General features: G+C 48.1%; 7 protein-coding genes across 8 annotated transcripts; 4 read left to right on the top strand and 3 right to left on the bottom strand.

Annotated features, from left to right (window-relative positions):
* Window positions 1–1213: 1213 nt before the first annotated feature.
* On the bottom strand, window positions 1214–7693 carry trim67 (tripartite motif containing 67). Its single transcript, XM_085938286.1, has 12 exons — window positions 6872–7693; window positions 4693–4788; window positions 4185–4307; window positions 3383–3493; window positions 3129–3282; window positions 2777–2860; window positions 2305–2468; window positions 2100–2238; window positions 1815–1939; window positions 1569–1747; window positions 1338–1500; window positions 1214–1261 (listed from the first exon to the last, which is right to left on the bottom strand). The coding sequence occupies exons 1-12, from the start codon at window positions 7691–7693 to the stop codon at window positions 1214–1216; spliced, it is 2208 nt and encodes a 735-aa protein (XP_085794412.1).
* Window positions 7694–8241: 548 nt separating this feature from the next.
* Window positions 8242–13815, top strand: sprtn (SprT-like N-terminal domain). Of its 2 annotated transcripts, none has more exons than XM_085938048.1 (8): window positions 8242–9033; window positions 9107–10863; window positions 10927–11269; window positions 11849–12054; window positions 12129–12228; window positions 12298–12426; window positions 12495–12753; window positions 12850–13815. In XM_085938048.1, the coding sequence occupies exons 4-8, from the start codon at window positions 11945–11947 to the stop codon at window positions 13536–13538; spliced, it is 1287 nt and encodes a 428-aa protein (XP_085794174.1). In that variant the 5' UTR covers window positions 8242–9033; window positions 9107–10863; window positions 10927–11269; window positions 11849–11944; the 3' UTR covers window positions 13539–13815. The 2 variants fall into 2 exon arrangements, with proteins under 2 accessions (XP_085794174.1, XP_085794172.1); XM_085938046.1 differs by having other exon boundaries at window positions 11764–12054.
* On the bottom strand, window positions 8314–11363 carry exoc8 (exocyst complex component 8). Its single transcript, XM_085938045.1, has 6 exons — window positions 10792–11363; window positions 10143–10712; window positions 9776–10064; window positions 9454–9707; window positions 9141–9389; window positions 8314–9031 (listed from the first exon to the last, which is right to left on the bottom strand). The coding sequence occupies exons 1-6, from the start codon at window positions 11083–11085 to the stop codon at window positions 8624–8626; spliced, it is 2064 nt and encodes a 687-aa protein (XP_085794171.1). The 5' UTR covers window positions 11086–11363; the 3' UTR covers window positions 8314–8623.
* Window positions 13816–15191: 1376 nt separating the features above from the next.
* fam89a (family with sequence similarity 89 member A) lies at window positions 15192–17890 on the top strand. The gene is made up of 2 exons (XM_085938354.1): window positions 15192–15487; window positions 16144–17890. The coding sequence occupies exons 1-2, from the start codon at window positions 15239–15241 to the stop codon at window positions 16420–16422; spliced, it is 528 nt and encodes a 175-aa protein (XP_085794480.1). The 5' UTR covers window positions 15192–15238; the 3' UTR covers window positions 16423–17890.
* Window positions 17891–18705: 815 nt separating this feature from the next.
* arv1 (ARV1 fatty acid homeostasis modulator) lies at window positions 18706–20320 on the bottom strand. The gene is made up of 5 exons (XM_085937929.1): window positions 20199–20320; window positions 19585–19704; window positions 19369–19522; window positions 19059–19298; window positions 18706–18992 (listed from the first exon to the last, which is right to left on the bottom strand). The coding sequence occupies exons 1-5, from the start codon at window positions 20289–20291 to the stop codon at window positions 18883–18885; spliced, it is 717 nt and encodes a 238-aa protein (XP_085794055.1). The 5' UTR covers window positions 20292–20320; the 3' UTR covers window positions 18706–18882.
* A 777-nt stretch (window positions 20321–21097) lies between these two features.
* LOC147042231 (fatty acid-binding protein, brain) lies at window positions 21098–22525 on the top strand. Its single transcript, XM_085937746.1, has 4 exons — window positions 21098–21246; window positions 21857–22029; window positions 22104–22205; window positions 22329–22525. Exons 1-4 carry the CDS (start codon window positions 21174–21176, stop codon window positions 22377–22379), a joined length of 399 nt encoding a protein of 132 aa, XP_085793872.1. The 5' UTR covers window positions 21098–21173; the 3' UTR covers window positions 22380–22525.
* Window positions 22526–22920: 395 nt separating this feature from the next.
* Window positions 22921–25460, top strand: smpdl3a (sphingomyelin phosphodiesterase acid like 3A). The gene is made up of 8 exons (XM_085937595.1): window positions 22921–23080; window positions 23216–23429; window positions 23508–23652; window positions 23734–23830; window positions 23907–24070; window positions 24162–24342; window positions 24572–24696; window positions 24777–25460. Exons 1-8 carry the CDS (start codon window positions 22960–22962, stop codon window positions 25107–25109), a joined length of 1380 nt encoding a protein of 459 aa, XP_085793721.1. The 5' UTR covers window positions 22921–22959; the 3' UTR covers window positions 25110–25460.
* Window positions 25461–27050: the final 1590 nt, after the last annotated feature.

The raw sequence follows: 27050 nt of genomic DNA, 5'->3' as shown, positions 1-27050 counted from the left end.
AAACTAATAGTTAACCCTCTAAATAGCATCTACATGGCATCATTTTGCATGATTAAATCTTTTGAATAGAATAAAATGAAGAATATATATTTTTTTAAATGAAGAAAAATAAGCAACCCATTTTATACATTTCTATTTACATCTAGAGCTTTACACTATTTGAATTAAGATGAGATGCAATGGCTTTTTGATCAGTGTCCGTTAGAACAAGGCGCGATGCTGGAGTGGTTGTAATTGCTCCTTTGGGCCGCTGGGGGGCGCTCTATCACAGCAGTTGGCAGTAAACAATGCAGGAGGCTATTTCACAAAAAGCAGCTTGAGATCCTTTTTTTTTTGTAAACTTGCTTGATGCTCAGCGTACGTCTCATTCGTTAGCTTATTAGCATATATGTTATATACATTATTCTCAGATAGAAGATTTTTCAAATCAGATCTGCGCGATGCAATTTCCAACACGTCTGGTTAAATGAGAAGAAAACGTGTTGCTCGCGTTCTTCAAAGTGGCTCAGTGTTCTTTTGCATGTCACAGTGATCCGGAGCCACTTTTCATTGATTCAAAGCAACACTTTGCACAGAGTGCCTGATTAAATTACCATGAGGTGACCCACAAAAAAAAAAAAAGAAAGAAAATTCCCAACGTTGCGTATAAAATATTCACTTTTTGTCTTGAGATTTTCAAATAAGCCTGCAAGCCCCCCCCCCCTTTGCAGACGCATCACCGATGCTGTTTGAGTGAGAAAGATGCTCGGCCTTGTTACATCTCATTGACGATGATGAGGGGGGACTCGTTCCTAATTTCTTCCAGTTGGCTATTTAACGGGTTAGGTTGTTACGTTTTGAAAAGGAGATGTTTCAAAGTAGATGTCACTTCATGCCCAGAACTAACGATATTGTTATGACGAGAAAAAAATGCCTTCGTGCGGCTCGTGAAGACAATTTTCCTCAGCCAATCTAAAACGACAGAGCGGCTGCAGCGGAACGCGTGAATATTTTATCGGCGTGACAACCTGAGTCGCTGTTTGAACTCGAACAAAAAAGCTTTTTGCCGCTGTCACCCTTAAAATGTCTTCCTTGATGACAAAAAAATGTCGCCCTGCAGTCTGCTTAATTGTGCGTGCGGACTCCCGGCGAGAACTGCTCGTGTCGAGCCGTCGCCGACGGAGCGAATTTATAATCCGGAAAACCTTTTGAGGACTTTGTAGGGGGTTCTCCTTTACTGTTTGAGGACCCTCGGCACCTCCAGGCCCGTCACTAGCGTCACCTGGAAGGAGATGGAAAAAGTCAATAAGAACCTCCAGCTTGAGCGCTCAAATATCCCCAAACAATTTCCGAGCCACCTGGACGTTTCTGTTGAGGCTGACGGCGGGCACGAAGACGCCGTCCAGGTTCTCGAAAGCCGTCGGTCCGTGTTGTTCCTTGTTGATGAAGAATGTCAGGGTGCGCTTGGTCAGGTCCAGCAGGATGCCCACCGTGGAGCTCTTAGTGATGCCGCCCTCTGCCCTGCACGCGAGGAAGCGTGAGTACCTCCGGTGTGTCGTGTAGTTTCCCCGCTAGTTCCCCCCCCCTACCTGTTTGTGTGCGAGTTGTTGTGCATGAACCACGAGCGGTTGTTGTCCACGTACATGGCCCAGGCCTTGTCGTCCTTGCCTAACATCATGTCCTTGACCGTGTTGATGCGGGCGATGCCGAACGCGGGGTCCGGGTGGTTGTCGTAGCGATCGATGCGGACCTCCCAGTAGTGGGTGCCCTAAAATCCCCAGCGGGGCCATTTGAGTACCTGGGAGACAATAAATGCAGACCCCCAAAAAAGTCACCTTGGAGAAGGCGGCGGTCCCGAGCACCACGCGGTCGTCGTAGCTGTTACACGACACGGTTTGGTTCTCGTTGCTCAGCACGATGTCCCGGTGAGCCGAAGTGGGGTCGAAGGCGAAGCAAGCCACTGTGTGGGAAGATGGATTCGTGATTTTTTAGCGTGGATGAATCACAGGCGTCTCGTTACTTTTGAACAAGCCGACGCAGAGGAGTGAAATCCCAGTCTGGCGCTGAGTCATTGAGATGTCTGGCGGAACATTTGCGAGCGCGGGGCGCTAACGTCGTACCGTCGGAGGTCTTGAGCACCACCGTCTTGCTGTAGGGCCCCACGCCGACGGCGTTGTAGGCCTTCACTCTGGTGTTGTACGAACTGTTGAAGTGGAGCCCGTCCACCGTGCACACCGTCTCCTTGCCCACGTACACCTCCTGTTCAAACACAGTTGGATTTTTTTGTTTTTTACCGGAAGGTCATATTGCCACAGTGCCACCAACCCGGTACTGTCCACCGTTGCCGTCGTCCAGCTCCAGAATGTAACCCTCGATGGGCGCTCCTTGGGGCACGGCTATCCTCCAAGCTAGCGTGGCGCTGTTGTTGCCGCTGCAGCACTTCTCCAGCTGCAGGAGGGGAGCCGCCGGCACCGAGGGTCCCGACTCCACTGAGGGAGGGGGCCGGTCCGGAGGGTATACGGTTAGCGTGTCACCATATCGGATGTCAAAACGTGGACGGTTCAAAGACAAACGGGTTGATTCCATGTGCTGGATCGTGTCAACGAGCGGGAGTGAGTGCTTTAAGGAATCAATTTGGGTTCATTGCCAGGGCAAACGTCGGGAATCGGTGGAGGATTAACGTCGATTTTTTTTACATTTCCAGAAACCCAAACCATGCATGGGCTGGTGTCAGGGAGGGGAGGGGGGGGAGTGGGGTTGGGTGGGGGAGGAGGAGACAAGTCTGTGGAAATAATACCTCCTGGACTTTGTGCATCGGCATCGGTTTCAGCGCCGGCCGCTGCCTGCTGCTTTTGTTTCACTAAGGCGCCATCCTGCACGTCTGGAAATACCATTTGGAGGATGACGCACGCGCACGCTAAGATCAACAGCAGTCATCCGCAATCGATTCATCGGTAGGACCGTTTTCGGTCACGTCTTTGAGTGTGCCACGCTGTTACGTAACACTTAATTAGGCAGCATTAAACGGAACGGACGGATCTGGAAGTCGCGGCGGTTTGAACAAAGCCATGGTGTCCTCATAAAGGATGCGAAACAATCCTCGATACACCCGGGTAGAAGGAGCAGGAAAACAGTTTGGGCGCACGTACCTTTGCCTTGGCAGAAATCTAACTGCAGGATGCTCTGCAGAAGCGCGTCGGTGTTGAGCGTGAGCTGAAAGTCGGGGCCCACCTTGGCCTCCAGGTTGCCTTTGACCCACTGGTCCTGAGATGATGCCACGCGCTTGATCAGAGCGTCTGAGATCTGTCCCAAATCGAAAGTTGCAAAAAAAATAGCTTTCCAACAGGGGTGTGTCGACTTTTTATAAGTGTCTTAATAGCGGCTGTCTAGCCAGATGGCTTACCTGGAGGAAGCCACTGGGGTCGTTCTCCTTGAGCACCTCCAGGCAATACTCCATCATGCCGGTGGTCTGCCGCAGCTTCATAGTGCAGTGGGTGATCTGGTCGCGCGCCACCTAGCGGCCGGCAATAAAAGTGAAGCCATCACATGGCCAAAGATTGTCCCGAGAGTCAATATCGAGGGGTCGAAGGAGGCGCGGGATCGAAAAACAAGCACGTTTTCCGCTCTGCCGGGAAATGAGATAGGAAGTCGGCGCGCGTTAGCGACGTTTGAGGCTAATTACTCGTGAAGGTTGAGCCACGTGAGATTTACTCGAAAATAAATGTGAGATTGCCGTTTGTAACCCAGACTAATTTGCGGCCGGTGTTTGTTCAAATTGCTTTTTGTCTTGACGAGTCCTTTTCAGGGAACGGACGAGGAGAAGCCGTTTTAATTAGCCGGAGTCACGCGCGTTAATTTGACGGCTAATGGGATCGCGCTTGACGATTCACCTGTCAGCCAGACAATTACGAGCGGCGCGGAAGAGCTCGGGGGGGCAATCGGCGACGTGTTTTCAAACGGAAATTAGAAAACTCATTCCGCAGCTGGTGAGAGTTCTTTGAAAGAGGGATCAAAATCGGCCATTTTGACAAATAGGCCAAACATCTGTCTGCTTGTGATCTGTAAAAGCAGATTAGGAGACTCCGGCTACAGTGAGTACAGTTTAGCGTGCGGAGAGACAAAAAAGACAAAGATAATCCGGCCACAATCGATTTTACAGCCTGGAAAGGCTTGTCGTTGCGTAACGGAAGAAAAAAAAAAGGTACCTTCAGCTTGTATTCCTTCTCCTTGGTGACTTTTGTCAAAAGTTTGGCTTTCTGTCGGGTCAGCGCCTCGATCAGCGAGTCGCACTGAGCCACCAGACAGGCCTCGAACTCCACGCCGTTCTCCTGGATCCGGCGCAAAGGAAACGAGCAATTTGGGGAAAAATGCCATTTGTCCATTCCGTCGTCGAAATGAATCTCGCTTATTGGTCCTGCTATTGCGTAACAGGTTTAATCCTCCTCGCAGGAGTTTGCAGCTGTACAAAAACCCGAGTAAAAAGCCGATTAAGCGCGTACTTAGTCAAGCTCACGGTCCTTCCCATTAAGGGAATAATTAACCTTGAAATGACTTTTTTAAAATCGACCACGTGATTTTTGTTGATTTCACCAGGCAGCGGAATCTGTTGCGTGGAAGAACCGAGGATGCTCCTCAGGCCATAACAATAATAAGATAGCATAATAACGGTTACATAAATATATATATATATATTTTTTTTTTGTATAACCTGACCTGGATCTGCTGCAGCATGTTCTTGAGTTGGACCAGGAACTCTTTTGCGTCTTTGGCTTTGTCCGAGACGCCGTTGAGGGCCTGAGAGAGTTGACACTGCCAAAAACAAAATGTATTATTGAATCTAATCTTCATATCAAAAAGCGGTCACTAAAATAATGCACTTCCTTTTTGAACTGAATTTTTTGACATCATGCAAATGAGGCGCTTAGATCATTTTAATTGCTCTCAATTTTTTTATAGTTGAAACACGATTGCCTGCAGTTTGACACGCTTGGATGAGTGGGTGGACGTGGAGCTGTGTGTTTTGGGGGGGTGCCCCCCCCCCCCCCCCCATTGACAAAAGGCAGAACAAAGGAACATTGGTGATAAATCAGCACCTCCCACGTGATCCGCTCGGTCTCCCTGCCCTGTGCACGGTGGGATGATTCCGTGAGTCACAAATCAAGCGTACCCTTCAGCGGCCCTTGTCGCCGTGGAGACCATCTGGCCCACCAAGCTGTCGGGCCAAGTCTGCGCTAACTAGGGGAATAGAGCGGATGATGAGGGCTTTCCCTAGATCATCCTCAGCATCCTCTCTGCCCCTTTCTCTTGACCTTTGAGTCACATCCCATCATCTTCTCACACGGACCTTGGGAAAAGTTGCGTCACTTGTAGCATAGCGAGGCGCTAGTTAGCGGAGGCGCGAGGTGTCGTTCCCAAACGGAGGAGCACGGGCGAGAACAAAAGACTATCTACGCCCTTCCCAAGTGCTTGACCTTCACGTCCAGACGACACCCGGGGGAATCGGGAGAGGGGAGGGGCCCGCATTTATGACCCTTGGCGTTTTTTTTTTTTATTTCTCCTCATTTGCATATTTCTGCTTCTGTTATGACCTCTCTCTGCTGAGCGGCCACATCTCAATTAAGTGCTCTCTCCTATTTGTGTGAGTCCATTTTCCACAATAAGTCCCGTTTAATACAAATCAGACTTCAATGGGATGACAATTTGGACTCGAGTGAGTTGGGCATTAACGCGCCGCCTCAGGCGGAAGCTCCGACGCAATCTGCTGTCCGCCCGCCCCTTCATCCTCGTCATCCTCTCATCTGCCCTCCGCTGCCTGGCGTCCTTCCGAAAGGCGCCTCCGCCTCCGGACGTGAGGCAAAAAAAAAAAAAGCCGATTCCGACTCACGATGCGAGTCTCTCGGTCCAAAGTCAATTTCAGAGAGAGCGAATTTGCGCTAGCACGTTACCATGGTAATGCCCACGGCTCATTGTATCCTTCGACGAGGTCTAGCGTAGAGTTACCCAAAATAAATCACGCACACGCTCGGCTATATTCGGTGGGGTGCTGTTGACACACACACACACACACAAGGTTTCCTGTGTAGGAAGAAAGGAAGTGCAACAAAGTGTGCATTGACCTACATTCAATGCTCCAGTCCAGCTGAACATTCTTGAATTTATCAGCATGTGTGTGTGTGTGTGTGTGTGTGTGTCACTGTGGGAAATATCATTTTGACCAAAACAACATATTGTTCTATCTGCACGTATCAAATGTTATGAACTTGCTCATTTGGCTTAATTTCCCAAATGTCCAATCTATCTGACCAACGCAGGTTCCATCATCGGGCAACCTCGAGGTGGTAAACCAACGGCGTACTAAGCTAGCATATCTTCTTCATACGGCGCTCATTACTTATCGACGCCCCCTCACCTCCCGGTTCCCCCCTGATGGGATTTTCACGGTCCATTTACAAGAGCTTCTTGCTCGGGGAGGGGGAGGAGACAAAAAAAAGACCATTGGGGAAAATGATGAATGGATGGATGGATGACCAAAACAAATAATAAGCCAGTAGCGAGAGCAGGATAGAGAGATTCAGAATCAGTTGCCATGGTAACAGTGTGACCATAAACTGCTTGCTAGCAATATAGTCGCTGTACTGATTAGAAGTCAAATGTGATTTTTTTTGGAAGTTCTTATCGACTGTTACATTTTGATCTACAAATCAGTCATCCAAATATGTCAATAAATCTAAAATCCGTCATGTTTACTTCTCAACTTAATGGGCCTATGAGGGTGACTTCGTGGAAACGTTCTAGTTTTTCTTTTCCATTGACCGGAATTGTTCGCACCAATTTGTGGTGCGTCGCAATTGGTTCGTAAAGCGAGGTCGCTCGTACGACGGCGGCGTCGTACCTTGTGCTGCTTCCACATGAGGGCGATGGGCTTGACGTCGTGTTTGGCGTGGCGTCCCTCTTCGGCGCATTTGGCGCACACGGGCGCCCTGCAGTTGCAGCAGTACATGACGAAGTTCTCCGCTTCGTGCTCGACGCACGTCGCCGGTTTGCGCGCGGTAGCCGGCGGCTGTCCCGCGCCCGCCCCGGCGGCAACCTGGCCCGGTCGCTGCTGCTGCGGCGGCGGGACCAGGCGATGCTTAGCGAGCGGGCCGCGGGACGGGTGGCACCGCTGCTGACAGGCGTTGCAGTAAAACACGTCGCATTGCTCGCACATAACTGCCGCGTCCACCGGGTTGCGGTCACACAGCTGACACTTGGCCGCCCCCGAGGCGGCGGAGGCCGTAGCGGCGCGGTTCTGCCGGTACCGCGCCACGATGGCCTCCAAGAGCCGGTTGCGAGGCAAACCGCGCAGCCCTCGCTCGTCCAGGGAGACGCTGCGGTGGCACAGCGGGCAGGTGAGCGAGCACAAGCGCTGGTGGTGGGGGTGCTGCGGGGCGGGGAACACCCGCACGCCGTTGGGCGACTTGAGCTGGCACGGCGTGTACGAGCCGTAGCCGCTGTCCGTCTCGCTGTACAGGCTCATCTTGTCCACGTCCAGGTAGTCGTAGTCCGAGCTGGCCGCCGACGCGCGGCTCTGCTGCACGGCCCCGGCGGGCTCCCCGTCCGGCGTGTGCACGCTGATGCTGCGTGCGCACACCAAGCAAACATTGTGGGAGCAAGGCAGCAGGAGCGGCTCCTTGAACAAGGAACCGCACACCGGACATTTCAGCTCTTCCTCCATCCTGGCCGCTCCAAACGCTTTTCAGTACCGAACGGCTGCAGACAGCTCCCTGGCAGGGGCGCCGTGCGCATGCGCCGAGCCAGGGGGGGAGGGGCTTGCATCGGTCAGATGTTGATGGGTGGAGGGTTTTTAAACGCAAGATGAGAAAGCATCATCTGGAAAGAAGGCAAGATAAACGGAGATGATGTCGTAGTTGTGGACTTTTTGTTGGGATTGCATGTGTCGTGTATCCCATTGTGGTTTACAGCATTTGTCCATTTCCTCTTGAAATGCAGCTGAGGATACATTTCGACTCTCATTCAGGCTTTTTAATGAGTTCTCCCCTTTCCCACACATACCTGAATGAATTCCTTCATTGCAACCCCCAGCCTGAGCGCCGTCCAAGTCGCTCCGGGCGCAGAATTCCCTCAGCGAGCCGCTTGAGTGAACATAACGAGGCAGAAACAGTGGAGGAGACTAAAAATATCCAAGCGAGGAGTTCAGTCGATACACTCGTGCATTCATTCATTCATGGGGGTGGGGGGGGGGGTTTGTTTTTTATTTTTTCCTTTGGCTTTCCAGCCACAGAGGGAATTTAAAATCTTTTGAGGAAAAACAATAGCAATAGTATCAGATTGTTGTGGAAGGTGATCATTATTTGTGTTTTAATGTGGTTAAAAACGAGGACAGCAAATCAACATTCACATTGAAATATGCATTTATACATTTGAATATCCCTTTTTGTATCCATCTGTTGTATCATACAGGAATATTCATTACTTCCTCCATGTCTTCATTCAAATGTCATGAACATGTTGTGAAACGTCTTAGTTTATGTCTCCGTGATTGTATTATACTGCCCCCTGGTGGACAAGTAACACACATCATAAGTGACTTGAAGTCATTGTTTTCACCCCAATCCACCGGGTGAAAATGTGAGCACCGAGGAGGTCAGACTAAGGAGATGGTGCTCTCTGGGTTGATCCTGATGGACCGGGTGCTCTTGCGGAGGTCCCGCAGCTGCTTGGCGGGCTTCCCCACGGCCTCCTCGAATCGACGCTCCACTTCGGGCAGCACGCAGTCGTGCAGGAAGGCGGCGTTGAGCACCACGAAGGCCTTCTTGTCGGCGTCCTGCTCGCAGCGCAGGCTGTAGTCCACGTGCTGCACGGCCACCAGCACGATCTCACGCAGGCTCTCCAGCAGCACCGTGTGCAGCTCGGGGAAGTAGAGCTTCAAGGCCTCCTCCAGGAAACTCAGCAGTTGCTTGGTGAAGGCCACCAGCGTGTAGCTCAGGTTCACCCAGCAGTCGGCGCCCGTGTAGGCGTCGAACGTCGACATGCCGCTGGCCCGCATCTCCTCCTGTAAGTTAAACGACCAGACCTTCTCACGGCTCAAGAAACGATAAACGCTGAGGATGATGCGCTTTGTCCACAGGATGGAACTCTGACTCCATTCCCATCATGATCACCTTGAGCTTGGTGAGAGCCTCGGGGGTCATGAGGTTCATCCGCCTCCACATCTCCTCCGAGTTGCGATGCTTGCTGGCCTCCACGATGACGTCCTTGTAGCTGAGCAGGGCCGCTTTCACGTCTTTTACCAGTAGGGACTCCAGCGTGAAGGTCAGGTCCAGCCCGATGTCCGTCAGCTGGAGGCAGTGCTCCTTGGCCACCTTCACGCACTCGGACGCCGTCGACAAGCTCTCCTTGCTGTCGAACACCTTCACGCCACAAACGCGGCAGCGAGTGAAGATCTGAAAAGAGCCCTCGGGCCATATCGCCTACCTGTTTGCTGAAGGCGTCCACAAACATCCTCATGGCCGAGCGGGACCACACCACGAAGGCCGAGTAGCAGCCCGTGTTGCCGGCGAAGTCCATCTGGAACTCCTTAGCCGTCTCCAGCAGGCCGGTGAAGAAGATGTTGCAGAGCTTGTGGACGTAGAGCAGCGTGGCTCCTTCGATGCGTAGCTGCCGGATGGCCGTTTGCACGGCCGCCGCGCGGTTCTTCAGGAACAGCTCGCACGCCTTGGTGGACTGGCCTGAGAACGAAATCTATTTGACCTTCTCCTTGCTGACATCTTCAGAAAAAAAATGATTTGCTAGCGACCTAGCCTGATGAGCTGCGACACGGCCCTCCTGGTGGCCTGAGGTCCACCGCGCAGCGAGCGGTCCGGGGACAGCTCGAAGACCAGGACGTCGGTCAGCCGCCTCACTCGCTCGTCCACTTTGGCCCGCAGCTCCTTGACTTTGGGCGTGAGCGGCTGCTCCTTCAGGTACTCGCCGAGTTTGTCCAGCAGGTCGACGGCACCCTCAAAGTCCCTCTGAGCGATGCACACGTCCAGGTCCTCGGGTAGCTCCTGGATCCACTCCAAACCGAGATCCACGCTCTCCTCCACCTCAGGGAGAAAAAGCGTGGACCATAAGTTCCTTGACAGTGTCCAACTTTGAAAACAAACAGAATTTCTCGAGCCTACCTCAGTCTGCTCGTCGTCATCGTCCTGGTCAAAAGGATTGGTGGACGCTTCGGTCCGAACGGGAGACATGGGCTTCTTCTCCTCCTCCTTGCCGCGCTCCTTGTTGGCTTTGTTCTTCTTGGTTTCATCCAGGATCTCCAGCCACTCCTTTTTTATCTTGCTGTTTTCCGCCTGGAAGATGCGGCTGTCTGGGAACATGAGGATCTTGAACATGTCCTTCATGGGCGGGTTGTCCTTGACGTTGACCACGGCGAAGCTCTCCAGGTCGTACAAGGCGTTGTACTTGTACTTGACGGCCCCGCGGCGGTTGGCCAGCCAGGTGGCGATCAGCAGGCAGTCGTTCATGAGGAAAGCGTGCACCTTCTGGACGGGGGACATGCTGTCCACGTCAAATTCCACTAAGTCCCCATTGTAGACCAGGTGCCTCCCGGGGGTGTCCATGATGGTCTTGCCACCCTCCACCTTCTCAAGAAGCGAGGTGAGGCTCCTCTGCTTAACCTCCTCACTCTCTTTGGGAAAGGCGGCCTGCATCTCCTTGGAGGTCTCGTCCTTGTCGGTGGACAGCAGGGCCTGCATCGGTGTGCGCGGACAATATTAGTACTGCAATACATTGCACGAATCACAATCTAGTTCTGCTGAAAAGCCTTGCCTGCGTGATGCTCTCCATGATGCTCTTCTGCTCCGTTAGGATGTGGCTCAGCTGATACATCTCGCTCTCCAGGTACGAGATCTCCTTGGCCGTCTCGATGAACTGTCGATAGTTCTTGTACACGTTCTTCTTCAGGTTCTGGGCCGTCTCGTCGGCCAGGTTTTGGATCTTCTGCCGGTGTTCCTGAAGGTCTCGATCGCCATCCGATTGCTGCGATAGCTGCTTCACGTAATTTTGTGGGTCAAAATTGGGCGACTCCAGCAGCCTGCGAAGTCGATTTCCCGGTTCGGACATTGTAAGTGCGATTAATTGATCACCCTGCAGAGAATTTGTTGAAATATACACTAAGATCAATAAAAGTGGGTCCCTTTGAGGTCCAAATTATTCATCGCAGCTAGCAACCAAAACAGGAAGCAGAACGCGGTGACACCCTAGTACGTCACGAGATCGGGAAAAGGGATGGCCAACAATAAAGCATGTATGTCGACAAAGATTTCTGAATATGTATTTGTGAACATTATGGTTTTCTGTGAGTGTGAATCGGTCATTTTAAAAAAAACGACAGTTTTAATTTGTCCTGGTATTTGGGAGCAATAATAATGTCGGGTGTGTTTTGGTTGTCCCGTTGACTTCCGGATACGGAAGCTCGTCTCGATATTGGCAGGTTATTATTGATGTGGTTTATAAATTATTTTAAAGATAATTTAATTTAACAATTGATATAGATTATTTATTCTCGTAAAATCTGACGATGGCGTGTTGTTTAGTCACCATGACCCCCACTTTTATTTGTGGTAAATACGTTTTATTTTGAAATCAGTGCCGGATTCACTCGTTCAATACAGCACCGTTCTGGCGGCATTCCTGATGTAAACAGTGCAGCGAGTCGTTCATTTTTCTCGTGTTTTCGTTTTTAAAATATCAATTTGCCAATAAATAGCCAGTGAGTTCCAACCTGACTGGTGCTCTTAGGGTTGCAGTTGGGGTGTCACTTTTAGGAGGCTTTGGAATTAGACGTGTCATGGATGACGACTATGTGCTCGCCTTGGAGCTTCAGGAGCAGTTAAACAATGCAAGGAACGACGTGGACGCTAGGCCGCTCGTCTCCTGGAAGCCCGAGAGACCATTGTCCGTCGTGGACCCGTCGTGGGAGATGCTGGACCCCACACCCGACGCCCGCGCGATGTTCCTGGAGTTCAACGATAGGTTCTTCTGGGGCAAATTGAGTGGGGTGGAAGTCAAGTGGAGCCCCAGGATGACACTGTAAGTAGTGCAGCAGGAAGAAAAAAAAGTTTCCAATGGCTGGAATAAATCACATTGTTGCAAAATGTTGTCAGGTGTGCAGGTGTGTGTTCCTATGAGGGTCGCGGTGGACTTTGTTCGATCAGACTTAGTGAGCCTCTCCTCAAGCTCAGACCCCGTAAAGACCTGGTGGAGGTGAGAGCCCCATAGCCCGCTTGAGTGTCCTCCCCAAAAATACACGGATGGATGTTCTTGCGTGGTCAGACCCTGCTGCACGAGATGATCCACGCGCTGCTGTTCGTGACCCAGAACAACCGAGACCGCGACGGCCACGGGCCCGAGTTCTGCAAACACATGAACCGCATCAACAAAGACAGCGGCGCCAACATCACGGTAAACCCCTCCGCCCGCCTTCCTTCCTCTGTCTTCAACACCATCGTTGTTATTTATTTCCCCTGCAGGTGTTCCACAGCTTCAACGACGAGGTGGACGCGTACCGCCGGCACTGGTGGCGCTGCGACGGGCCGTGCCAGAAGCGCAAGCCCTACTTCGGCTTCGTCAAGAGGGCCATGAATCGGGCCCCCTCGGCCCAGGACCCCTGGTGGGGGGACCACCAGAGGACGTGCGGGGGTACCTACACCAAAGTGAAGGAGCCCGAGGGCTACGGCAAGAAGGAGGCCAAGAAAGACAGAAAGGTGCCCGCCGTTGAAAAGCACGCAGGTATTTTCTTTCTCTTTTTATTTTCAAGTTAGCACGACAAATGTTTTGCTGTCACAAATTTCCGTAGCTGTCTTTTGTTCCTCTTGTCAATTTCAGGTAGTCGGGACATCCGGGATGTGATGGCGTTCAGCGGTAAAGGCTTCGTCCTGGGCGGGACCTCCTCCGTGATGAAGTCAGCTGGCCCCGCCTCCTCCACTGTCAGTAAAGCCGTCACACCGTCGTCGCCTTCGGGGCGATTCTTTCCCACCGTCATAGCGCCGGCGACGCAGAGTCGCAACGTGCCCGCCAAGAAATCGGTCGCTAACATTCGAGCCTTTATCAACATTAACGGGTCGCCGGTTAAGATCCAAAGGCCTGTTGGCGGTACTGGGGAATGTAGCAACGTTAGCGTAGGCGATGCTAATCCTAGTCTCAGCAAGCGTGAAGAACCGGGCGGACTGAAGCAGATGTCCATCGATAGTTTGTTCGACAAGTTGCCAAGTAAAAGCGAGTCCCCGACTCCTTCCGCTTTTAATAATAGCGATACGTCCATGTGGTCGCCCAAGCGTCCGTCAGGCAACGCCGCCGCCAACAAGAGACCTCTGGATGACCCGACTGACATTTTTGAGCTCTTTAATAAGAGGCTGAAGGTGGAGACTATAGACATTACGGAATCGCCCACAAAAAGCAGCCACGCCGCCGCCGCCTCGTCCTCGTCTTTGTCGGTGATGGTCAGGTGTCCCGTGTGTCAGGCCAGCGTGCAGGAGTCAAGCATCAACGAGCACCTGGACATCTGCCTCTGCTGAGCCACCGGGACCAAGTAATATTTTCATGATTCCACACTGTTGCTTTTTACTTGAAGTCTTTTTCGGCTGCTGTTTACTAAATGTTCACACTCAAGATTTTGATACACTTTAAATCATAACAAAAAAAAAAGGCAAGACTCGCTGGCTTTTGGCATTTTGTTGCTGTTTATTGATTTTATGTTACTAAATATACCTTTTATATATTTGTACAAATTTGTATATTTGTTAAACCTATTTTCACAGTTAGAAATGTTAATAAAGTGTTTTTTCAATGCAATCATTTGTGGATACGACTCGTAAAAGCTGCTTGACTTGTACTGTAGCCTTTTTATTTTGTTTGAAATATTGAATCCCTTGTCTGGAAGTAAAGGGGTGCCTCTGGGGTGAGGGGCAGTTGGGTGGGTAGGGGTCAAAGGTCAACAGTGGAAGAAGACCAGCTGCTGGTCCAAATGGAAGAGAGAAATGGCTCATAAAAGTCTATTTTTAGTTGCGGGGGAGACATCTCTGCTCTGATGCATTATTTCAATGTATTCTTTTTAAATCTTTCAAAGCTAAGTAAGTAACCAGCTAACTAGAAGCTGCTTAGGTGCAAATTGTCACAAATATAGTGGCTCAGATAATCCATCTTTTTTGATGCTTATTAGCCACTGATGCAAAATTGTTCTTTTTATGGCAGTGGATTAGCAAAAGCCTCCTGGGGTTTGCGTGCACCCCTACCAGGGGGTCCCTTAATCCTCTGGTGTCAACATACTGTGATGATCATAATAATAATGCCTTTTTACACTGTACACAAAAATAAGGATTCACTTTTCAGGACACAAGCATAGAGAGTCGATGGACCTTGTTGGGCCTGCAGGGCAGCAACACACATGTGACCTTTGTGAACTCTTTTCAATATGATTGTCCTGTTATTGTGGTGCCAGGCCCCGCTGGCGGTGCTGGGAGTGAAGCCCACCATCTGTCTTTTGTACTATTGTCTCTCACGCACACATGCACACGGATTTATTGCTTCAATTGAACATGATGGATTCAAATGTAAAAAGTCATTACGTGGTGACAAATCAAAAGGCACCGCTTTTTTAATCAAACAAAAATATAATTGCATTTAAATTATTAAAACGAAGGTTTAAAAAAGGTGAGAAAACAAATTTTAAATTAGTTTTTTGTTTTTTTTTGTTTTGGGGGGTTTTAAGGGGGGGGGGCTGCAGGGGAGACGCCCAGCAAGCAGTCAGTGTAAAGCACAGGAAGTTGATTTTACTTAGCGTCAGGTTAACGGAACCAACAAGACCAAAACCGGTAGTTAACCTAAAAATAAAATCTCAGACTACTTCAGTTTCCTCGCAAAAGTAATCATTTGGATCGAGGGCATTTTGTTTATAAATTAGATGACCTAATATGTTCAAACGGAATCAAACAGTCCAACATACACTCGCCCAAAAAAGTATTTGACTATGCGTAATTCTTTGACGCGTCTTTGTCATTTGAAACGTAGAGCGGAAGTGCTACTACTCCTTCCTTTACACTTGACATGGCGTCGCCAACGATAGACAGCACGGTAGACTAGCGACACTCTTCGTGTCGGTGGAACGTGGAGTCTCCCGGATTTTGCTTCTTTGGTGTGAATTAACAGCCGCTTTCCTCCATCAGTGTGATTTGTAAAAAAAAAAATCCATTTAGCAACTTCGGCTTGGTCCCTTGCCATGAACGGGAAGTCGGCCAACGGCTCGGCGGGGGGAATGGCGTGCATCGACGGGCTGCCGCCTCTGCCCAAGAGTCTTAGCGGTTTGCTCAACTCGAGCGGCGGCTCGTGGAGGGACATGGAGCGGATGTATGTGAAGAAGACCATGATCCAGGACGACCTGAGCCGAGGACGCAACAACGCTGACAGCCTGCTGGCCAGCAAGCCGGCGAACCTCGACGCCGCCCTGGCTCTGCTGCGGAAAGAGATGGTAATGTATTTTTACCTTGTGTCGCCTTTCGGTCATCTCATTGTAGATCTTTATTTTTGTTGTTGTTGTTCATATTGACGGTAAATTCGGCAAGAAATGGTTCCCACCCTAAATCAAAGCAAATGTTTGGAGCTCATCTGACTGACTCATGACTTAAGTTGTTTGACTCCCTCATTCCATGTGATTTAAATAGCAAACTTGCACAGCTTTCTAGTTGTTTGATTGGAATTCCTTGCTTTTCTGAATGCACACTTGTTTTACAATGACCATGTTAAAACTTGACCTGGCAGCTTTTCATAGTGCACAAAAGAATGTTTGACATGTAGCCCCCCCGCCCCTCACTTCCTTGCCTGCAGCCAGGGTTTTCCCTGTCATTAAAATCCAGACCAGCTCTCATGAAATCCTCCCTGGTGGATCTGCTGATAAAAACATCTCATTTGCCAGGCACAAGATAGAAGCTCTGTTCCAATCCTATTTGGAAGCTTATCTGTTAGCTATTGAGCGGTCACAATTTGAAACTGTTTGAACAGTCCCGACTTGTTGTCTGGAACAACACAGTCAACCTCGGGTCACGGCACTCTGGTTCGCCTGTGTCACTTTGCATTGATCCTCAAAGCGCACACAGTAACATTCCCAAATGTTCTGCTGTTGTTCAGGTGGGCTTACGTCAACAGGACATGTCCCTGCTGTGTCAGCTATGGTCTCTGCACGAGTCCATCCAGGAGTACAAGGGCAGCTGCCAGGACTTGAGCGCCGCCTCCGGCCTCGGCATGATGGAGAACGGCTACTTCGACGAGGACGACGAGTACTACGCCGAGCCGGGCGCCACGCCCACCGACGAGCACCCGGACGGAAACGGCACGGCGGGAGTAGGCGGCAGCGACGGAGGGGTCGGCAAAGACGACAGCTGGGAGTCCTTCCGGGTCACCATCTGATCGATGCCCTCCTTCGGCTGGTATTTTCGTACATTTTGCACCGGGAATGTAATGCCCAAGCCTCATTTCGGCGCCCCCTGTGGTCAAACTTGAATACTACAAGGGGCCCAGCTTGGAGCTTCATCGCGCTCGATGGAGTCGAATCAAACTTGTTTACTTAAAAAACAAAAACAAAAAAAAGATTAGTAATATACTGTATGTTTATCTGTTAGATGTGTTATCTTATTATAAACGTATGCCGGTTACTTACGCCGTCCGGCAGGGTTTACATGTAAGTGTTTGGGCAAAGTTTTATTATTTATTATATATTATTATACAATCTGCTCCTGGAAGTATCGGGAAAGATTTGCAGCCGAGAAGTCATTTGTGAACCAAACCAATGGCGACGATATTAAGAGGACCACTTGGCAAGCACAAATTTGTAAAAGTGCTGGCAAGAACGAAACATTTGGCGTGTTCATAGTTAACATCTGATTACAGGGTCATTTTCTACGTCGCCTTACGTGAAGCGACCTTACGTTAACGACGTCGTCGATTGCTTGTCGTCATTTGTGACCAAAGACTGCAGTGCTAGGCAAAATAAAAAATAGCTAATTTTGCGAAATGTAGAAAAATATCTCCAAGAATGTCGCCACACCGTAGCGCACGGTTAGCTGTGCCTTTAGCTCATGCTAATAATTGATATTAACAGGGCTAAAAAAAAAAAATGTGCAAGAGGATTCAATATAGTAAATGTCCATTGGCTCAGTGGTTGATTAGGTACACCCGATCCAATGCAAGTGTACAACCTAATAATCTTCACCGGCATCATATCAAAAACCACTTTGTCGTAATGTATTCTTGATTGTGCAAACGTCTCAACAAACCATAGCGGCGAAATCCGAAAAACCACGCACACGCTCGTCGGATGTCTTCACTAGCAGTGCCTTTGCACACATACAAAATGCAACCGTGACGTTTTGTAATTCTACACCAGCGGCTTGATGCTAACACTTTAGCGCCTGCTCACAGCAATACTTGCTTTCTCACCATCGTACGTTTGTCAGGTTGCAGAACAAGTCTTACAAGAAGTCAAACATTTGCATGTGTCTGCTACTTTTTTTTGGGGGGGGGGGGGGTAAAGAAAAGCTACAAATTTATGCTAGCCTCATATTTTAGTAGCATTCTCAAGAGACGCTCTTTTAAATCAGCTTGAAATCAAACGAATCTTCCCGCTGCTAACACTAGCTAGCTTCCAGATTGTAGCATTTTTCAGGGGAAAATGTCTTTTTTTTTTTTTTTTCTGTCTATTGCGCATTGTCATTGCGACGTGGTGTCATTCATCTGTAAACAACCACACAGCTGCTGCTTTTCTGGCTGAGATCAGTTTAATAAAAGGAGTACATATGTTTCCACGCAGTTTTGTCTTTTTGCAAAAAAGGCGAACCCTAATTTTTTGCAAATAATTGTTCCGTCGATATAAGATCTATAATTAACAACAACAAAAAATCTGATATTTGTTTATCAGCCCAATAGAAATTCATTCAGCCAAATCCTCTAAATCTTGGTCTACAAATCTTATTTGGTCATGAACATCTACACAAGGAGGGTACAGGATGTGCTCCTCCTCGATGCGTATCTTCTGGCCTACTTTCTGGCTGTTCCCCGAACGCATCGTTGCGTGCTGTGCATTTCAATGCATCAATCTGCATTTTAGTGCCTTTGAAGCCGCGCTTCGGCTTGCCAACTATTGATGAGCATAACTTGCACAAGTGGGTCAAAGCGGTTTTCTTAATCCATTGTTTCAAAAGTGCTATTTGGGGGGGGTTGAAATGAATTATTTTACATTTATTCTACTGTCAATGTTATTACACTTGACGAAACTGAAATTGGAACACAAATGGTGCAGCAACCGGAAGCAGCAAAATTAAACACGGAGGAGTCCAGCAGATTCGATTGTGTGTAGCGTGCATGCAAATGACCCACTTTGCATATTCCCTGCATGTATTATAAAGCATTTGAATGTAATCAGTAGAGTGCAGCCGGCAATGTGAGCAAATTGATGAAAAGAGGAACTTGTGAGTGAGAGTGCTGCATGTTTGTGCTGCAGCATGCACGACCGTCTGCGGATTAGAGCAGATTAACGTAATCTTCGCCGCCACACCACATCTAAGGTTGTCCAATCTTGTGGCAGCGGTGGGGCGTGCGCTCACTCTACGGTCGTGGTCACGTCACGGTGCTTTTCTACACGTCAATGTAGATCCATCTTTTGTATCATTGTGCCAACTTGGGTGTCGACATTGGGCACACCTACACAAAGGAATGACAAATATGCAATGTGCTGACGCAATGGCAAGCTAGCTGCTTGTTATTAGCGATGCAAATATATTTTCAAGTAATTGACTTTTATTGGTAGTACAAAAGACATAAATATCTCGGAAAGGCATTTGTACATTTTTATATTACAAAAATGAGGGTCATTTAATAAAAGGCGGCCGCTACGGTTTGACACGTCCGAGCCGCCAAAGTCTCTGACAGCAGGCCCACGCACACCGAGCACAACGCCAAGCTCTTGCTGCAGTTAAGGATCACTGGGAAAAAAAAAAAAAAAGACTTTTGACACCATTCTCCAACAAGCACACGCAGATGTCACTGACCTCTCACGGCCTGCATGTTTGAAGTGAGCACAAAGACTTTGATGAAGCCGAGGCAGAGCGGCAGGAAGTCGTGTTCCCAGATGACGGCGGGCACCATGAGGACTTTTCCATAGCAGGACAGCAGAAGAGCTCTCAGAAGGAGATGGAGATCCACCTCTCCTCCGCCGTAACTGCGCCCGAGGGACGACATGGCCGCCGCCCTCAAGGCAAACAGTAGACCGCCGCAGAACGCCAGCAGCTCTAAATGTAGAGGACAGGTAACGCCAATCTTTTCCAAGTTCAATTCCTGCGTTCGGTCCGGTTGTCGTACCCAACGCGGCCAAGGTCACCATGCCGTAGAACTCCCACTCCTTAGTGTATCTGATGATGTCAGCGGGGTCATCGCTGGACTCCGAGCTGTGCCGGAGCGACCACCTGAGGTAGGCCTCGCACAGGAGGCAGAACACGCACAGCTTCCAATGGATCTGGTGGTGGACGGTTGGAGCATTTGGCAATGAATGGCCATTTGGGTTTCTTGTTGACTTACATCCCAGCTCGTGTTGAACAAAATGTGTCTGAAGGCCTGAGTCTTGCACAAGACGGCGTCGATTAGGATGATGACTGGATCGTATTCGATGTACTTGTCTACTGGCTTCTGGCAGGAACCCTAAAGATGGGAAGGGAAAGGGCCAAATGAGGAGGAGCTTTATATATGTGGCTACACATGACTGGGATTGGGAATAAAAATAAAAATCCTACATGAAATGATTTTGGATTGTGACATTTGTAGAATGTCAGTTGATTCACATAAGTAAAATATTTAGTAAGTTTTGCAAGGACAGTTACACAAACAAAAAGTGAAATCCTCATTTTAAGGCAAAATGACGTTTATATAGGAATTTGCGCCCCCTTGTGGAATCAACCCCTAAACTGTTGGCAATAAAGACAAGACATTAACTTAAGATTGAAAGCAATCACACTAGGAAATTCAATACGTAGTCCGGACCAAATATTTTTATGAATAATACTTCGTAATTATAAAACAATTATAATGTGCTGCCAAGTAGCATGTAATTCCGCCGTCGTAAATCCGAGGAGCGACGATACTTTATTTCAAGCCAGGCAAACCAATAAATGGGAAGATATTAGAATGTAACACACGCATAATGTGATCTTCAGGATCCCGTTGGAATAATCACGGTGCAACTCCGTCGCCTTTTCATTGCACTCGATGCATCTGAAGCAAGATGCCATTCTTCGTAGCGACTATCCGAACCCGGAAGTAATCAACGATAGTGTCCTTTCAAAATAAGAGTTAGTATTACTCACGGATTAATTTAATTTACAAAGTTTGTCGTTTGATCATGTTAAACATGATACATTTTAACGAGTATGCTTATACTGCACACGTCGTTGCTGCGGGGCAGATATTCACGGTTTAGATGGTTTAAGCATGTACTTCAGATATTTACCGCAAGATGGCGACAGAGCAATACAAAACATCCGCCCACCATCAATTTACTGGTTACAAAGTCCAGTGCATTAGGTGGATGGGTATTTTTGCCCTGCAGGCTCTCGCAAAGTGCTTTGCATGATTAAAAATACAACATTGAAAACATCCAGTTTTACAGTTCAAAGTATATCAATTAAAAAAAAAAAATGGAATTCAACTAGATTGTCTGCCTAAGCACGTTTTAATTGCTTTTTTTTATGTCAAAAGGCCTACTAATTACAAATATAAAGTCTTATTTTTGAAGAACAAAATGCATACTTATTAGAAATAGACAGAGGTGCTTTTTTTGGGCATAAAGGCATCTTTTCTGCAGGAAAAGACATTCACATTCCTTTTCCCATTATAACATACTGGCCCACTCACAGCCTGAATGGTGCTAATGACATTAATCACTCCACTGGGCTAATTTGGACTTCTTTCTTCTTTCCTGGGGGTTCAGTTGGCCCGTGACCCATTTTTGGGACCAATGGCAGTCCAGCAAAAAAGTCTCCTGAGCTAAAGAGCCGCTGGGCCCTGCCCACCTGCCTGCATACTAATGGGGGCCCCCAATAAGAGCCCCGAAGGGGTGCCCCGCGCTTCTTGTCAGACCTTCAGCCTGCTCAACACACCCAAAAACCTTCAACATGGTCGATGCCTTTTGTGCCACTTGGAAGCTGGTGGACAGCGACAACTTCGATGAGTACATGAAAGCTCTTGGTGAGTAGCTCGAGTGCAACTGGTGAAGTGCTGGATGTTAACTAGTGGGATCGTGGAAGGCACTAGTAGCATGCACTTGCCAGCAAATGCACAGTTTTGCTGTACTAGTGACTCGGAGTTGTCTTACTAATATGCAGAAATGGCACACGGTAATGGTGAACTAGTTACTCGTAACAGCTGTTCTACTCATGTTCTGAAGGACAAAGATGGACTTAAACAACCTGGGAAGCAAATTCAGAGATTCGTTTCTGAATAAATTAAACATGCTTGAAGATATTTGTAGAAATGATATGATGACTGAGAACTATGTCGAACACTTTGTTTATTTTTCTTCAGTAAAACACACTTTAGTCTGGCGTGAGTCTCCCCTCCCCCACTTTATGAAAACTCAAGCGCCTTATTCCGCATCAGCGCTTATCCGACGCGCTTGTGGCATGCAGTTAGCAAGTTAAATATAAATTTAAATATAAATATAAATATAGCCGTAAGTCGTTCGTATCGGCTATCATTTTCTTAAGAGCCACGCTACGGGGCAAAAATACACATACACATATGGCACTTTCATTAAGTGATATTTTTAATGGTTGCTTCCGGCCGTCTCTCTTCCCAGGCGTGGGGTTCGCCACCCGGCAGGTGGGCAACGTGACCAAGCCCACCGTCATCATCAGCCAGGAAGGCGACAAGGTGACCGTCCGCACGCAGAGCACCTTCAAGAACACCGAGATCTCCTTCAAGTTAGGGGAGGAGTTTGATGAGACCACCGCTGACGACAGGAACTGCAAGGTAAGAAAACGGCAAGCGACGCTGAAGCACACGCCAAGCCAAACCAATCCCACTTATGATCATTTCCTTTGCAGTCTACAGTGAGCATGGACGGAGACAAGCTGGTCCACGTGCAGAAGTGGGACGGCAAGGAGACCAAGTTCGTCAGGGAGATCAAGGATGGAAAGTTGGTCATGGTGAGACGATAAGAATAAGTTTACAAAAGTTGAATCGACCTCATTTTGCTGCTCCCAAAATGTTCCTAATTTTTGGAATGAAGTGTCTCAGTTGAAAGTGACCTTTTCCTTTTCCTCATCCAGAACTTGACCTTCGAGGATATTCACGCGGTGCGCACCTACGAGAAGGCGTAGAGGCCAGTTTGCACCACTTCTTCATCATTGTCTTCCTCCTCAAAAGCTGCACGTTTTTTTTTAAAGATTTTTTTTTTATATGAAAAAATGTGACATATTGGACTGCTCATCTCTGCAAATGTGGGGAATAAAACATAAGGAAATCATTTGACTCTTCTCATCTGTTTTGATCAGTGCATAACAAATGATTCAATTGCTATATTAGTAGTTGAGATGGATTAAATTTGGACCTTAAGAGGTATCTGGTATAACAATATGGCTTGTTAACCTATTTGTTCAATAATATCTCGTTTTTATGTGGACATTATTAAAAGGTTTTACTGCCTGACAACAAAAAAAGAATAAACAAGCAGGTTGAACTACATTTTTTTATCTATAATTATATAGTTGCATGATCCAAACAGTTCACATCAGGTTGGACGACATAGTTGAGTGCGTTTTACTGGAAGTTGTGGAAGCAGCCAGGCCGTCAATCAACCTAAACCACGCCCCCGTCCTTTGAATCACGGAGTCACGTGACAACTGACCCTTACAACTTCCGGCTTTTTTGTCAACAAACACAAGTGATCGTCGTTTTTACATGCCGAGGTTCCCTTTAAACGACATGAAGACGCCACTGGCTTGTTTTGTTCTCCTGTTATGCACCGCTGAACGCTTTGAGGCGGCTCCCCCGGGAAGAGTCGCCGAACCGGTGCGCAAAGGTGAGTCGTGAGTTTGCATAAATTTCCATGCAGGATTAAAAAATCAAAAGCTGTTCCACTGACTTTCTATGTAATGCTTTCCAGAAGTGTTCACAAGTTGCAGTTTTTGTTTTTGAACAATTCATTTTCTATCAGGAAGGTTCTGGCACATCACTGACCTACATTTGGACCCCACCTACAACCTAGCGCCGGACCCCACCAAGGTGTGTTTCTCCTCCAAAGGGGTGCCCGCCACCGGTGCCGGTCCATTTGGGGACTTTGTGTGCGACTCGCCTTACAGTCTCATCCAATCGGCCTTGATGCACATAAAGAGTTTGGTGCAACCCGATGACTTCTTCATTTGGACCGGGTACTGACACCCATTCTAGAGCTGAATCATTCATCCTATTCAATCCTATGATTGAATGATGTCGCTGCACTCCTACAGAGACAGTCCACCTCACGTTCCTGTAAGTGAACTGTCCACGTCGATAGTGATCCAGGTGTTGAGCAACTTGACGCAAACCATCCGACAACACTTCCCCAACGTCACCGTCTTTCCCGCCATTGGAAACCATGACTACTGGCCGCAGGTAGCCAGAACTTGTTTTTTTCTTCTCAAAAACACGTACGTATGCTTGCCGTGTATATTTTCCACACGCGTGTGTCGTCAGGATCAATTGCCGACATCCACCAACGATATCTACAAGGCTGCCGCACGCTTGTGGAAGCCCTGGTTGGAAGACCAAGCGTTGGAAACTCTCTCACAAGGTTACATTTTTTTTTTTCTTGTTGTCGGTCATATCGGTAGCCTGTTTCACGTCGGTCCCACCTGCTGGTGCCGCAGGGGGTTTCTACACCCAGCTGGTCCGTACGGGGATTCGAGTAATAAGCGTGAACAGCATCCTCTACTACGGTCCCAACCAAGCCACCGTCAACATGAGCGATCCGGCGGGACAATTCGAGTGGCTGGAGAACACGCTGGAAAAGGCCGACGCCGACGGGGAGAAGGTCATATGTTGTTATTCATCATAATATGTATGGTCGATGATGGCACGTCTCAACATTGCTGACTCAGGTTGAATGATTGATGTTTCTGCAGGCGTTTATAATATCTCACGTTCCGCTGGGATTCCTCCCCTTCACCCGGAACTTGACGGCCATCAGGGATGAGCCCAACGAGAGGTTACTCAACATCTGTAGGCGCTACAGTCACGTGATTGCCGGACATTTTTATGGACACACGCACAAAGACAGTGTCATGGTGCTCCTCGACCACAAAGGTGACAGACAGCAGAAAAAGTTGAATGCATGATATACATCATCCAAAAACATATGAGAAAACATTGTCCCTAATGTAGTGGCCACAAAATCTAATGAGGTTGAGCCTTGGAGCATCCCACACAGATATTATGCAATACATTAAATTGTCAATTTGGTATAGTTCTATAAATTATAAATAGAATGTAGTTGGTAATGAATGAATTTTTTTTTTTTTTTTTTTTTGGATAGGTGAAGCTGTGAACTCTGTGTTTGTCTCTCCGGCGGTAACACCCATCAAAAGCTCTTGGGAAACGTACTCAAACAACCCAGCGGTGCGACTGTATTTCTACGACAAACAAGATTTTGGCATTTTGGTAAGACCCGTATCCATCCTGCCTGCCAACACCACACAAATGAATAACAATGGTGGGTTTTTTTTTTTTTTAATGTCAAGGATATCTGGCAATACTTCCTCAACCTGACCGAAGCTAACCTCAAGCAACGAGCCGACTGGAAGTTGGAGTACGTCATGACCAAAGCGTTCCACCTGCCGGACCTGCGACCTCTCAGTCTGCGCCGGCTGGCTCTGCAATTGTGGGTGCTGCCCGACTCGGCGTTCGACACCTACTTTGCTCACTTCACGGTTGGTTTCGATGGCTTGCCGCCATGCCGGGGCGAGTGTAAGGTCCTTCAGTTGTGCGCCATGCTCTTCATGGACCAGAGCTCCTACTCTGCTTGCGTGGGAGCGCAACATCATCGTCAATCTCTCACTAGCGACCTTCTTTGATATCCTTTTAATCGTTTAATTCATAGGTGACAAGTGGCTAGGTTATTGGGATTTTCTATAATCAGGTTGATGGGAGCTTGAGAAACCTCATGCAACATGACAAAATGGGGGTTAGGGTCTGTCGATTATTGCTAATTACATGATTGCTAAAAGTGGATGATTGGCGACGGCTAATTCCGTTGTCTTTTTAATCCTGAAACCGTTTCGCCAGTCGATGACTTGAGTTTTGCTGCTAAAGAAAAAATTAAAACGCACATTTTGTGAGCTTAATAGTACAATTGCCAAATATTTTTTTATCTTACTGTCAAAACAGTCGAAAAAATGAATAAAAAAAAATCTTTATTCAAACAACTCACAGCCTCATTTAGTCATTGTCTTAAGTTAGGAAACGTCCGTGATGCTTGCTAGGCTAACATGAAAGACTCAATTAGATTTGATATTCAGTATTTACATGCAAGAAGCGAATATAATGTTGCATTTGTCTGTTTAAAGTTGTGCGGCTGAAAAAAAAAGAAAAAAGAGCAGCCACTGACCTCATTTGACTCCCCCCCCCCCCCTTTAGCCCCCCTGGCAACTTCTACTTTGAATGTTCTCAGCCTCATTCCAGCGCTATTGTTTGCCCCCCCCTTGGCTACTCTAGCGCCCCCGCCCCCAACGTTGACAGTCCTTGGTTTTAGAACATCCGTTCGCTTCATGTGTAACTTCCAAAAAGACCCGAAAGAATGTCCAGAAAGTGTCAGAAGAAGAAAAAAGAAGTTAAGATGAATGATGAATGGTGAGAAATTCACCTCTTTACACCCCAGTTTAGACCCCCCCGCCCCCGCCCCCTCCCCAATTCCTCAATCCCTTGGCCGGTGCATAACCGTGGTAACAGCATACTGGCGGGTGAGCGAAGACTGTTGCTGGGGCGGCCGTCGCCATGGTAACATCAGTGAGGCGCTGTTGAGTGCAAACAAAGCTTGTCTTTCTTTTCTCTCACTGACCACATTTTGAGGGAAACAAGTTGAGCATGAGTACATTTACAACTATAAAAAAAACCAATCGTTACCATTCTGACAGTCTCGTTTCCTCAATTTCTTATGATGGAAAATGTAAGGTACCCGAGGTTGACCCCGGGTGACTTTTCCAACTTGACCCGCACTAACCGAGTCCCTCTGGTTTGAGACTAATCCCATTTTGTAAAAGCTCTTTTTGTTTAGTCTCTGCTCAGCGAGATTAACGATTAGCAATGTCAATGTACATTTTTCGGACTTGTAATTTAGCTGGCCACGCGCTAAAGCTAATTCCGTCTAGTTCACGGTCGTGTTTATTTCCTAGTTGTGCGTGTGTGTGTGTCTGTGTGTGTGTGTGCACTTTGCGTGTTTTCCCTGTCCTCCTGACATATTTTCTATTGTCACCCCGCACGATCATGGTTGCCAAAAATGTGAAGTTTTTCAGCCATGGGGGGAGGAAACATCGTACTCATGAAGCTCTTTTCATTTGGGACTCCCGTGAGATATTACCCTCCTGCCAAGTCTCACACGCTCCATAATGGAGACTGACTATGATGGGGGGGGGGTCGAGGCGGGGGTTTTCTCTCTCTCTCGCTCTCTCACCCACTCTCTTTTTTTTTTGTCTCATGCTTCATTTGTCGTTTGTCAGCCGCCTTGAATGGACTCTTTTATCAACAGTGTGTGTGTGTGCCAGTGTGTATCTATGAGTGTTTGTTTATGATTGCGGTTGGACTACTAACCCTCAAAGTCTGAATGGGCGAAGCATCCCCCCCCCCCCACACACACACACAATTACACACACTCAGCCAATCGGTTACTCCCTGGTCACACATCCGTTGTTGTTTCCGTAGGTGAACTTGCTCACCAGACGATTCATTAGGTACATCTTCGTAAATGGTGTCGAGAATAGATCTTATTATTGTCACAGCCTCGGGGCTTTTTCATGAAG

This window comes from Syngnathus leptorhynchus, chromosome 18, assembly GCF_054491065.1.
Source record: "Syngnathus leptorhynchus isolate UIUO chromosome 18, UIUO_Slep, whole genome shotgun sequence".
In the NCBI taxonomy this organism is placed as follows: Eukaryota; Metazoa; Chordata; class Actinopteri; order Syngnathiformes; family Syngnathidae; genus Syngnathus; species Syngnathus leptorhynchus.
This window is presented reverse-complemented; position numbering and strand designations above follow the sequence as displayed.

What these genes read in the sequence shown, in the direction of transcription:
- trim67 (XM_085938286.1), bottom strand. Translation starts at nt 7,693, where the DNA reads ATGGAGGAAGAGCTGAAATGTCCGGTGTGCGGTTCCTTGTTCAAGGAG. An exon ending in GGTGCTCAAGACCTCCGACG is followed by an intron (nt 1,940 to 2,099) that starts GTACGACGTTAG and finishes CTTCCCACACAG; the next exon opens with TGGCTTGCTTCGCCTTCGAC. An exon ending in GGACCGCCGCCTTCTCCAAG is followed by an intron (nt 1,748 to 1,814) that starts GTGACTTTTTTG and finishes TGGGGATTTTAG; the next exon opens with GGCACCCACTACTGGGAGGT.
- exoc8 (XM_085938045.1), bottom strand. Translation starts at nt 11,085, where the DNA reads ATGTCCGAACCGGGAAATCGACTTCGCAGGCTGCTGGAGTCGCCCAAT. An exon ending in TGGACGCCTTCAGCAAACAG is followed by an intron (nt 9,390 to 9,453) that starts GTAGGCGATATG and finishes TGTGGCGTGAAG; the next exon opens with GTGTTCGACAGCAAGGAGAG. An exon ending in AGGCTCTCACCAAGCTCAAG is followed by an intron (nt 9,032 to 9,140) that starts GTGATCATGATG and finishes TTTAACTTACAG; the next exon opens with GAGGAGATGCGGGCCAGCGG.
- sprtn (XM_085938046.1), top strand. An exon ending in CCCGTAAAGACCTGGTGGAG is followed by an intron (nt 12,229 to 12,297) that starts GTGAGAGCCCCA and finishes TTGCGTGGTCAG; the next exon opens with ACCCTGCTGCACGAGATGAT. An exon ending in ACAGCGGCGCCAACATCACG is followed by an intron (nt 12,427 to 12,494) that starts GTAAACCCCTCC and finishes TTTCCCCTGCAG; the next exon opens with GTGTTCCACAGCTTCAACGA.
- fam89a (XM_085938354.1), top strand. Translation starts at nt 15,239, where the DNA reads ATGAACGGGAAGTCGGCCAACGGCTCGGCGGGGGGAATGGCGTGCATC. An exon ending in CTCTGCTGCGGAAAGAGATG is followed by an intron (nt 15,488 to 16,143) that starts GTAATGTATTTT and finishes GCTGTTGTTCAG; the next exon opens with GTGGGCTTACGTCAACAGGA.
- arv1 (XM_085937929.1), bottom strand. Translation starts at nt 20,291, where the DNA reads ATGGCATCTTGCTTCAGATGCATCGAGTGCAATGAAAAGGCGACGGAG. An exon ending in TGTTCAACACGAGCTGGGAT is followed by an intron (nt 19,523 to 19,584) that starts GTAAGTCAACAA and finishes GTCCACCACCAG; the next exon opens with ATCCATTGGAAGCTGTGCGT. An exon ending in AAACATGCAGGCCGTGAGAG is followed by an intron (nt 18,993 to 19,058) that starts GTCAGTGACATC and finishes TTTTTTTCCCAG; the next exon opens with TGATCCTTAACTGCAGCAAG.
- LOC147042231 (XM_085937746.1), top strand. Translation starts at nt 21,174, where the DNA reads ATGGTCGATGCCTTTTGTGCCACTTGGAAGCTGGTGGACAGCGACAAC. An exon ending in CTGACGACAGGAACTGCAAG is followed by an intron (nt 22,030 to 22,103) that starts GTAAGAAAACGG and finishes TTTCCTTTGCAG; the next exon opens with TCTACAGTGAGCATGGACGG. An exon ending in AGGATGGAAAGTTGGTCATG is followed by an intron (nt 22,206 to 22,328) that starts GTGAGACGATAA and finishes TTCCTCATCCAG; the next exon opens with AACTTGACCTTCGAGGATAT.
- smpdl3a (XM_085937595.1), top strand. Translation starts at nt 22,960, where the DNA reads ATGCCGAGGTTCCCTTTAAACGACATGAAGACGCCACTGGCTTGTTTT. An exon ending in GACTTCTTCATTTGGACCGG is followed by an intron (nt 23,430 to 23,507) that starts GTACTGACACCC and finishes GCACTCCTACAG; the next exon opens with AGACAGTCCACCTCACGTTC. An exon ending in ACCATGACTACTGGCCGCAG is followed by an intron (nt 23,653 to 23,733) that starts GTAGCCAGAACT and finishes GTGTGTCGTCAG; the next exon opens with GATCAATTGCCGACATCCAC.